The following is a 9,341-nucleotide window of genomic DNA, read 5'->3' on the forward strand; positions in this document are numbered from 1 at the left end:
CAAAATATAATCCAAAGGTCGAATACTCGCTAAACTCCAATGCTTTCCTCCGCCACTGTTGCTATCTCTACATATCAACTGAAGCATTCACAATCGTTAGTAAAATAATACAATTAAACCGACAAAAGTGAATACCTAGCAGTCTTCAGCTACATAAATAAATCAACTGGTTAGAAATAAATCCTAACCTTACTTTATTACGAGTGCGTACTCTAAACTCATAAACGTTTATTAATTTAATATGCATTTTGCGGAATCACCCGCTATGGAATCACCCATGTACACACTAAATTAATAAAACGCCCGAAAAGGACAGGCGTCCCCATCAACTTCTCGCACAAAGAATCCTCTTTGCGTATGAGCCCCGGTCATCTAAGTTTACAGAATCCACCGTAAAACCTCACGGAATCCACCGTGGAATATGCCTCCTGGCATCAATATAAACATGTCAATGAATAATAAGTCCAATAAAGATCATGTAAGTTTGATTTTTTAATGAACAAGATTTTTATGAAAAGAGTTCCATTCAAAAGTCAACTACAAAATCTAATACGTCCCATTTCACTATATTTTCACCTTCTCCAAAGTAAAAATAATGGTGTAAATAGAAAAAAATCCAAAATAATAACATATGAATATGCTCATAAATGTAAAATAAACTTATAGGGAAGAAAGTTTCATTGTATACCTCATTGGAAAAGAAGCACGTGCACACACACACACATACACACACACACAAACAAAGGAAAAGTCGTATTAGCATCCTTTAGGACACCTCAAAGGCACATAGCACAAAATGGTACACCTTAAAATTCTAGTTGCAATGCACTTCAGGGTGCCAATGGCACATATAAAAAGACTACAAGAGTTACTAAACACAATGACTCTAAAGCAACTTGGTGCTTAGGTTTTCTAAACTACTTTATGATGGCTTTATTGCTTCGATAAATAACCTTTACCTCTTATATCTAGAATCTTTTCCTTAACCTCCTTAACTCCCCTATAAACATCCTTAACTCCCCTATAAATAGGGGTCTTGGGCTACAAGCCCTTCAATCTTGACAACACTAGTTGTGAGGCACTTCGGAGGTAAATCCTCCACCAATGCAAGCTTTGTATCCAATCTAGCCATGTCCTTGTCTTGTATTGTATCCAAGCCAAGTCTTGTATCTAATCTTATAATCAATCTTGTTATAATAAAGATTCAAGTTTTTGTCAAGTTATTTTCTTGAAGGTGTGAGAGCAAAAATTATTACACTCAAAGAGCACTCACTATGCTCATAACAATTTGGCAAGTCCCCATACTTTGATATTGCCTTGTCATAATGGATATGATGATGGAAGGTGTCACTACCACCTCACAAAATATACAAAAACAAATCGAAATACTCTATGAGAGTAATGGATAATTACAAGTGAAGAAACCCCAAGCTTTGGGGTTGGCAATCCAAAACCTTCAAAATCAACTCCAAGAGGCAAGTTGATATCAAGAAGGCCCTTCAACATCTTATAGTCACCCTCCCAACTACAAGAATGAGCCAAGTGTTAGCGTATTTAAAAGTTTGATGGGACTACATCCAAGTTCAGAGGTTTTTTGTAGCAAGTGCAATTGTTCATCCACATATAACACAAGTGTTATCCTAATGATACTTCTCAAGTGAGACTTATTAGCACACACCTCTCATATATAGACCTATCTAGGTTTGTACCCTTACTTAAGAAGGGATCTCCTTTGCTTCATAATTTCAATGCTTTTGTTTGAGAATTCTCACCTGTCTTTGAAGATACTAAGAGAGCTAGAGTTTATGAGACCAAAATAAGAAGTCCATGTTAAGGATCTCAACTACCATAAATTTATGCATATAAATTTTGTCAATTGACTTGTTATTTGTCTATGAGGATTATTTTAGTAGCCAATTTCATTGGAAACTAAATGATAATGTAAAGAGTCTCCAATTGATAATACCAAATGTTCACACATTAAGTGACTTCATTACTTAAGCAATAAAATATGACAATCGACTATTTGAGAGATGCCAAGGAAAGCACCATGGAGCTTCATTAAGTTTATATTCCACAACAACAGTTATCTCTAAAGGAAAACAAGAAACCAATGCCAAGTCTATGTAGATTGATTCAACCCAATCCAATCCATTGTCACCTCAAGAGAAGCAATGATGATACTCTCATGGATTATGTTTGCATTGTGGAGGACTTTGGCATATTACTCAACATTGTCGCAACAAGAAGCTACAAGTATAAAGCTCTACAATGCCCACATCTTCAAGAAACATCGATGCCCAATCACAATAGAAACCATATAGTTGAATGAAAATCAAGAGTTCTTGGAAGGTCCCTACTTGTCTATTGAGGCTACTTTAAGTTTTATATTTTTTATAAGAGTTTATGCATCACTTTAATATCTAAATATTAAAGTGTTTTTGGACTCTAGAGCCTATGGCTAGAGATTGATATCTCCCTCGAATAGGTGCCTTGACTTGTTCCCAAATTGGGGATGTCTCAATTATATGTCTTCTCGTGACACCATTGTTTCCAACATAATCAAGCTTCTCTATTGAGATATAACCAAGTGAGCCTAATTGGCTATGCTTATTGTGATCGCAACAAAATAGTCCTCGAAGATCTATTCAATCCATGTCTCAATGTTTGTCTTTACCTTATGCCTTCCCTTTAAATTCACACAATTTAACTTGCTTTATAGAAATTCCTTTTCTTGTCGACTAACCAAAGAAATTGGTGGCAAGGGTACTTAAAAGATACATGATAACCTTAGAAAAGATCATTCACGATAAGAAGTTTTATTGATTCTATGTATACTATATATAACTTTTTTAAGAGAGCTTTTCGACACATTGAAAAGGCTTTTGTTTGTGAAACATGGACACAAGCATCTTCTTGTATAAATGTGGTTGTTCATGGACTAAAAAGAGTTGATAATGGCTTGGTTATTCAAGAAATCGTGTGACAATGTAATCATTCCATTTTAGTCTACCTAAGTATTCTATCAAGAGATAAGTAATCGATAACCCGACCATAGATATACTGTTCTCGATGGATACTTTTATCATCCACTATTATAATAGTTTTTACATGTGGCTCTTCAAACAAAAATATCATGACAAAACTTGAGTTCTTCCATCCATTGAACTCTTTAAATATTTGTTTTAAGATAGGCTATGACTCAAGTCAAGGTTAGGTTTTTGGATTATCAAAATTCCCTCATTATGAGAAATGTAAAATGCACATTACTTGAAGATGACATCTTGACTTCTTTGGAGTCGGAAAGAGAAGAAAGGAGACTACATTTATTTTATTTTATTTTCATTGGAGTTTGAATCTATAGAACATCGTTGAATTGTACCAACTTTATTTAATGAAAGACCTGAGGATGGGCTATTTTTTAAAAAAAGAGACCAAAGTTGTGCATACACATGGATGTGTTTTTATTCACTTAAAAGTACCAACAACAAGAGAGTTTTTTTTCATTCTAGTGACAAGATAACAACTAAGAAAAGCAAAAGATAACCAAAGGCTACATTCGGCCTATAGCAACATCAATTCAATTAGAACTTTAATTTGCACAAATATAAGAAAATTCTTAGACACATAGGCTTTTAGCTGGCCAAAAATCTAGTTTTCTAAATATGATCAATAAGATGATAAAACACAAAAACATCATTCAACTCCTTATGTTGTACCAATGTTGTTCCGAAGTGGCTTATAAGCAAAGTATCTTAGGTGAGATATCCTCCTTTCCAAGTGTGTTCTCAAAACCCAACTTCCAGCATAGTAAAAAAGGACCATCAGGCCACTCTCTGTGAACTTCAACTAGAATCTTATTATCAAAACTCTCAACTTGAGAAAGTAATAGCCACACTATAATGCTACTAGGCACTAGAAGAAGCCAATGCTTACCCTGCATGTTGGGGGCCTTCATCAGAACAGCTTGTCATCCTTCTCGTCAATACCAAGTCACAAGCTAAATGCCCACATGATGGAACATCAGGGAAGACTCAAAAATTAACCTTGATCACAATTTCCAAGCCACGAGCAATAAGTATGCAAAGACTTAGGGAAATTCTCACCTGCCATCCCAAAGAATATGTGGCTTCTTCTAGGTCTAGTAACACCTTGAGAGGTAAGAGGAACATAGAGACTACCCAATCCCTTGGCCAAAGTAGCCATTTTGTTATCAACTCAGTTAGGAAGAAATAGGAAAGATATCTTGTTAGGAGGAATTCATGCATAAGCATCTCATCAAGTACAAAGTCCATAAACAACCCTGATGGCCATAAACATCAAGTACAAAGTCCATAAACAACTCTGATGGCCAACCCCACTGTTAAGTATCCAGTGTTGTTCAGCATCAAAAGCAATCCTGGAAAAGAAGAATCCCTTCCCACAAAACAATATTAATGTAGAGATACTCCACCTTGATATCTTGCAGAAACCCATCTTTCTTCACTCAAATATTTCATGGTAAACGACACTAATGGCCAACACATTGTTAAGTATCTAGTCTTGTTCAACATTAAAGCCAATCATAGAAAAGAATAATCCCCTGCACATACATCTTTGATATAAAGATAGCCACCTTGACATCTGGCACAAAACCATTTCTCAAACTCATGTTCACTCAAAATCTTGCCCCTGAAATAGAAACATAGACAGACCAATCAAAAAATGGAGAGCTTGGGATGCCCAAGGAAACTGCAACAGGACCTAAAGAGACTTTTTTATCACCACCTGACAATGAAACTCCTCTGTTCATTGTGAATCCAAAGGTTTTCTCATAGCAACACCTCCACCTCCTGCATGTACATTTGCTGGCCTTGGAACAACACCTAAAAAGTCCAACTCCAGGCCTTTCACTGTGTACTTAGCAAGATGTTCACTCCACCTGACAGGGAACACCTTGCTAAGTGTAACTCTCAGTTTAGAATCAATTCCTGAGCTTGACTAATAATCTTCCTACTTGAAAGGATGCTAAAGGGAGTGATCCCAGTTCTGGACTAAACCTTAGGTACCTCCAATCATTCGAAAGGCCTCATTTTGCTGGTTGTAACAAAAATCTACAGTCTGCAATTCAAATTGTGGAACAGGATAAAGAGATGCAAAAACCTCGCAATATAGTAAATCAACTGCCAGAGGCACTATCTAAAGTGTTGGGATGTCGTGGAGATTGTCCTAATGCATAGAAAGGCAAGAGAATAAGGGGCATGCAAGGGCAGAAAGCAACCTGAGGCCCTTTCCACAAGTGATTTTTATGCATCCTTGGAAAAGAGTGAATACTCTTAGTGATAAATGGTGAAAATGTAAAACTGTGATAAATTAATCCAGGAACCTCCTTTTTTAATTGTATTCCCTTTCTTTCCCCAAACTCATGACTTGTTACTCTGAAGCAAATTGGAACACCACAAAAAATCAACCATCAACACATACTCAGCAGGACACGCAAATTCACATGGAATAACACAAAGGGTACTGAACTCTGCTGAAGAACTGGCTTCAAAATCTTGAAATGCACAGATTTGACAATTAGACATCCAAAAGACACAGAAAACACCCCATTATAAACAAATGAGACAACAAGAAATCTAACAGCAAGGATAACCTGGGAACTTCACATTTCAAGCATCCTCAGCAATGCTTTCTGGAGAAGAACCTAGATCATTAAAACCATCATCATCATCATCATCATCATAATCATCCACTACACCATTATCATTGGCATCCACTCCATTTGCTCTCCTAACAAACTGTCCTCTGATTCGTGGCCTTTGTTCTGCAAGCTTTTTCCTGCTCACATACCGAATTTTCTTCTCAAAGCAGCGATCTTTGCGCTTGCGCCTGAATTTGTTGAGAGCAGCCTCTCTTCTTTCTGCCTTACCAATCTTATGTTCAATGATTGGATTAGGAACTGCATGAGGCCAGCCAGGAAAAGATCCCATTTGAGGTGCAGCTACTTGGAACCCATAAGGATAGTAGGAGAATGGTGAAGTCAATGGTAGACCAGCTGGGACACCTGGCATAGAAGGAATGCCTGCAACAATATTGACTCCATCATCCCTTGGTATGTTATGGTATAACTGAACACTTGGGGGTAACATAGATGGAGGAGATGGTAAGGCAGAACCCATCACTCTGCCAATCAAATATTGTGAACCTGGTATAGAGGGCATCGGTGCAGCATTGACAGCCACACGCTCACTCTGCCCACACAAATGCATGAAAGGAAACTGATCACCAGAAGGTATGCTCCCTGCAGACTGCTCAGAGGGCAAGGAAGGATGTGTCCTGGACCCACTTGGAATATCCACATAATCTGCTTCATTCTTACTTCCTGCAGAGGTGTCATCCCAGACACATGACGAAGGTTCTGCAGATTGTGATCCAATGACACTAGGCAAGCTTGGAGAGCCAGAGAATTCTCTCCCTTCCCCTGCTATTATAGCAAGATCATCACTTCCATGATGAAGTGCTTGCAGTCCAGGTCTGCACTCACTGGTATGGATGCCACTTTCTGGATCAGTACGTGCCTTGGCTGATCGTTCATTAAACCGATTGCTAACTTTATCATAGGTGAGAAAAGCAGAAGACTGACCCAGCTTGAGCTCACTTTTCTTCGGAGGTGAGGGGATCCAGCCTGTGAAAACAATGATCAGAACAGTAGTACTCCAACTGGCACAAGAGTTTCATAGATGGTTGCTCACCTGTTTTGGCAGCAGAAGGTTCTGGAGCACTTTTACCCAGCTCCACTGATGGTTTTAAAGAGAGCTCCAGGTGTGGTGACATCTCTGACTGAAAACCATCAAAGCTTTTATTATTGTGTGATTATACTTGACCAGAGCCTCACAACATCTACTAGATATGAAAATAAACTGCATCCTTTTGCCATCAGCATCTATAAGCTGGAAAGTAAAACTACCACATCTCTCTCAACTCAGCATCTTTCTGCTTTGTTGCACACCTCAATTATAAGAAAGCTGCATTGCAGTTTGTAAAAACAAAAGCCAATACCTCCATCTCACGGAAGGCCAAGTTGCCACCTCCACATGTTGAGATTGTCTTTTTCAAGTCATCTGTATCATCAGAGAAGAGATTTGTGCTGTTGGTATTGTTCGACTCGCTTGTTTCTGAAAGTAACAGATCGAAAGGGACCCTTATGTTCCCGTTCATTAACTGTTTCTCTGTGAGCCCTAGCTGCAAGACGTGCACATCCTCATGAAAACTAACTTATCAATTTCACTGTTTGCAAATAACTGAAGTGCTGCAAAAGGGCAAATAAAGTTCACCATCCGCCTTCTCCTCCATGTATGTGTCCATAAATTAAGCAGCTCATTTGTTCGGAGTGGCTTCAGAAGGAAATCAACTGCTCCTAAACGTAAGCATTTCACCACCAAAGCCATTTCATCTCTCACTGACATCACTGCAAAGAAGTTTCCACTCTCTAATCACCTTCTTAACAGCAACAGGGGCAATAAGAAAGTCAAGCAATCATGCTACTCACTCACTACAGGTATGCGGCGCAGCTGTTCCTGTCGAACAATATGCTTTAGCATCTTGAATCCCTTTTCCTTTGGGAGCTCAACTTCAGTCAAAATAATATCCACTTCATAGCTACCTGAGTCGAGTATTTCAATTACCTGACCTGCGCTGTTAACACAAGTGACTGGTACACAAGCACAAACAAGTAGGGAGATCAACAACATACACTATCACTCTGCCACCTTGACTGCTTCTTTAAAAGTACATCATGGAGTCACGATGTTAGTGATACACGTAACAGTTGCTTCCACATATTCAAACTCTCATTGTTGTTGTTTCATCCAGTCTACATGTGTTAACTGAAATTATATGTACCACAGACAACCATTCAACCACCAAACCTGATTCCAAATCACTAAAGTGGAACGTTCACTGTAATATTTGTAAGTCATTAACTCCAAACAATTCAATGATTTGTACCACTGGAAGACATCATTGGCAACAAAACGGAAGAGAAAAAAACCAACGTCAGCTTAATTTGGCGAATATAGCTGTCTCTTAAACCTGAAATGTAGAATGCAAACAAAGTGCCAGAATGAAGCAAATTTTGCACGACAGGTCCAAGCTACAGCAGTCTCTGAAAAGTAACGCTAAAGTTCGATGAAATAATAAACTTGAAGCTTGTGCCAGGATCCAATTCACCTTGATATGAGCACTGCTGCAGCAGTCTCATCACATGCCGACCAGTAGCAGGATCTTTGTCACATAGGAGGACATGCACCTTGCTCCGATCCAGAGAAATACCAACAGTGTCCGGACCCATACCTGCATCCGTAGCAGCACCATCATTGCCGAATCCCATTCTTCTGGTCCTTCAAAACTAGGCCACAGCTCTCATGGCAGAGGTTCCAACTTTTGCTTCAAATATCGAAGCTGCTGGTGTCTCAGGCTATGTTTGGCCAGAAAGCTCGAGCCATGACAGGAAAGACGCCATTACTTTTGGAACCTCATGGCACTTTTGCTATCAGAGCTTGAGCTGCTGACGTGTCGAGCTAGAAAGCTCGAGCCATGACATTAAGGACGCCATCGGAGGGATGGTATCCAGAAAATTTCGTCAAAAACAGACGTGCTACGAAGGGGAGGGGGGAGGTGCAAGCATCGGAGAGGGAAGGCAAGGGCAGGAACTGCGCGAGAGGGTGAAGGATAATTCATCAAGGAGAGCAGAGGAGAGGAGGGTCTTCTGAAGGATGGAGAAGCTTCAAAGGATTCTTGTTATAGAAAGCTTCAATGGCTTCTAGCCCCACGGTCTCAGGGTTGGCGTTTGGCCAACCGAAGGCAGAGGGGAGGTTTGTGCGAAGGCTGGCAAGCTTCAATGGCTTCTTGTCAGACTGTGTTAGGGTTCGGGATATGGCTGCAGACAGGCTTTTTGGCCAAACGAAAGCGAAGAGCGAGAGAAGAGATGGCGAAAAAGTGCGGAACGCTAAACCAAATTGAGTAGGCCTTTCGTGTCCGTGTGAACTTTTGACCTTTAATTTTGAGGTAGCAAAAAGGTCATTCCAGCGACCTACACGTGGCTCTTGGCTGCTGTATCGCACCCAATCCACAATGGTAGCTCACCGGCTACTGCCAGTTCCTCGAATTATGGTGCGATAATATATACGGCAAATCTTTTGAAATCGCTCTCTCTCGAAAAGGCGAAAAAGTGATCCTTTTTTTTTTTGGCCAGCTCTAAATATCTTAGACTCTAGAGCCGCATATAAAAAATAAAGTGCACAATGACTTGTGGGTAATGTCACACACGCTACTCGCTATACGTTTCGGATGTATATCAA

At 39.5% G+C, this 9,341-nt stretch overlaps 2 protein-coding genes across 3 annotated transcripts; both read right to left on the reverse strand.

Moving 5' to 3' along the window:
• Positions 1-438: 438 nt before the first annotated feature.
• LOC148032773 (uncharacterized) lies at positions 439-5,429 on the reverse strand. The gene is made up of 3 exons (XM_087683444.1): positions 4,107-5,429; positions 3,937-4,000; positions 439-1,525 (listed from the first exon to the last, which is right to left on the reverse strand). Exons 1-3 carry the CDS (start codon positions 4,204-4,206, stop codon positions 1,351-1,353), a joined length of 339 nt encoding a protein of 112 aa, XP_087539570.1. The 5' UTR covers positions 4,207-5,429; the 3' UTR covers positions 439-1,350.
• Positions 5,430-5,573: 144 nt separating this feature from the next.
• Positions 5,574-9,000, reverse strand: TOC1 (CCT motif -containing response regulator protein). Of its 2 annotated transcripts, XM_087683442.1 has the most exons (6): positions 8,212-9,000; positions 7,532-7,693; positions 7,317-7,450; positions 7,042-7,224; positions 6,735-6,822; positions 5,574-6,667 (listed from the first exon to the last, which is right to left on the reverse strand). In XM_087683442.1, exons 1-6 carry the CDS (start codon positions 8,369-8,371, stop codon positions 5,652-5,654), a joined length of 1,743 nt encoding a protein of 580 aa, XP_087539568.1. In that variant the 5' UTR covers positions 8,372-9,000; the 3' UTR covers positions 5,574-5,651. The 2 variants fall into 2 exon arrangements, with proteins under 2 accessions (XP_087539568.1, XP_087539569.1); XM_087683443.1 differs by lacking the exon at positions 8,212-9,000 and having other exon boundaries at positions 7,536-7,672.
• Between the last annotated feature and the right edge of the window lie 341 nt (positions 9,001-9,341).

The sequence above is a fragment of the Lygodium microphyllum genome, chromosome 8 (assembly GCF_053477565.2).
Source record: "Lygodium microphyllum isolate KBCC chromosome 8, Lygodium_microphyllum_v1.1.10, whole genome shotgun sequence".
NCBI lineage: Eukaryota > Viridiplantae > Streptophyta > Polypodiopsida > Schizaeales > Lygodiaceae > Lygodium > Lygodium microphyllum.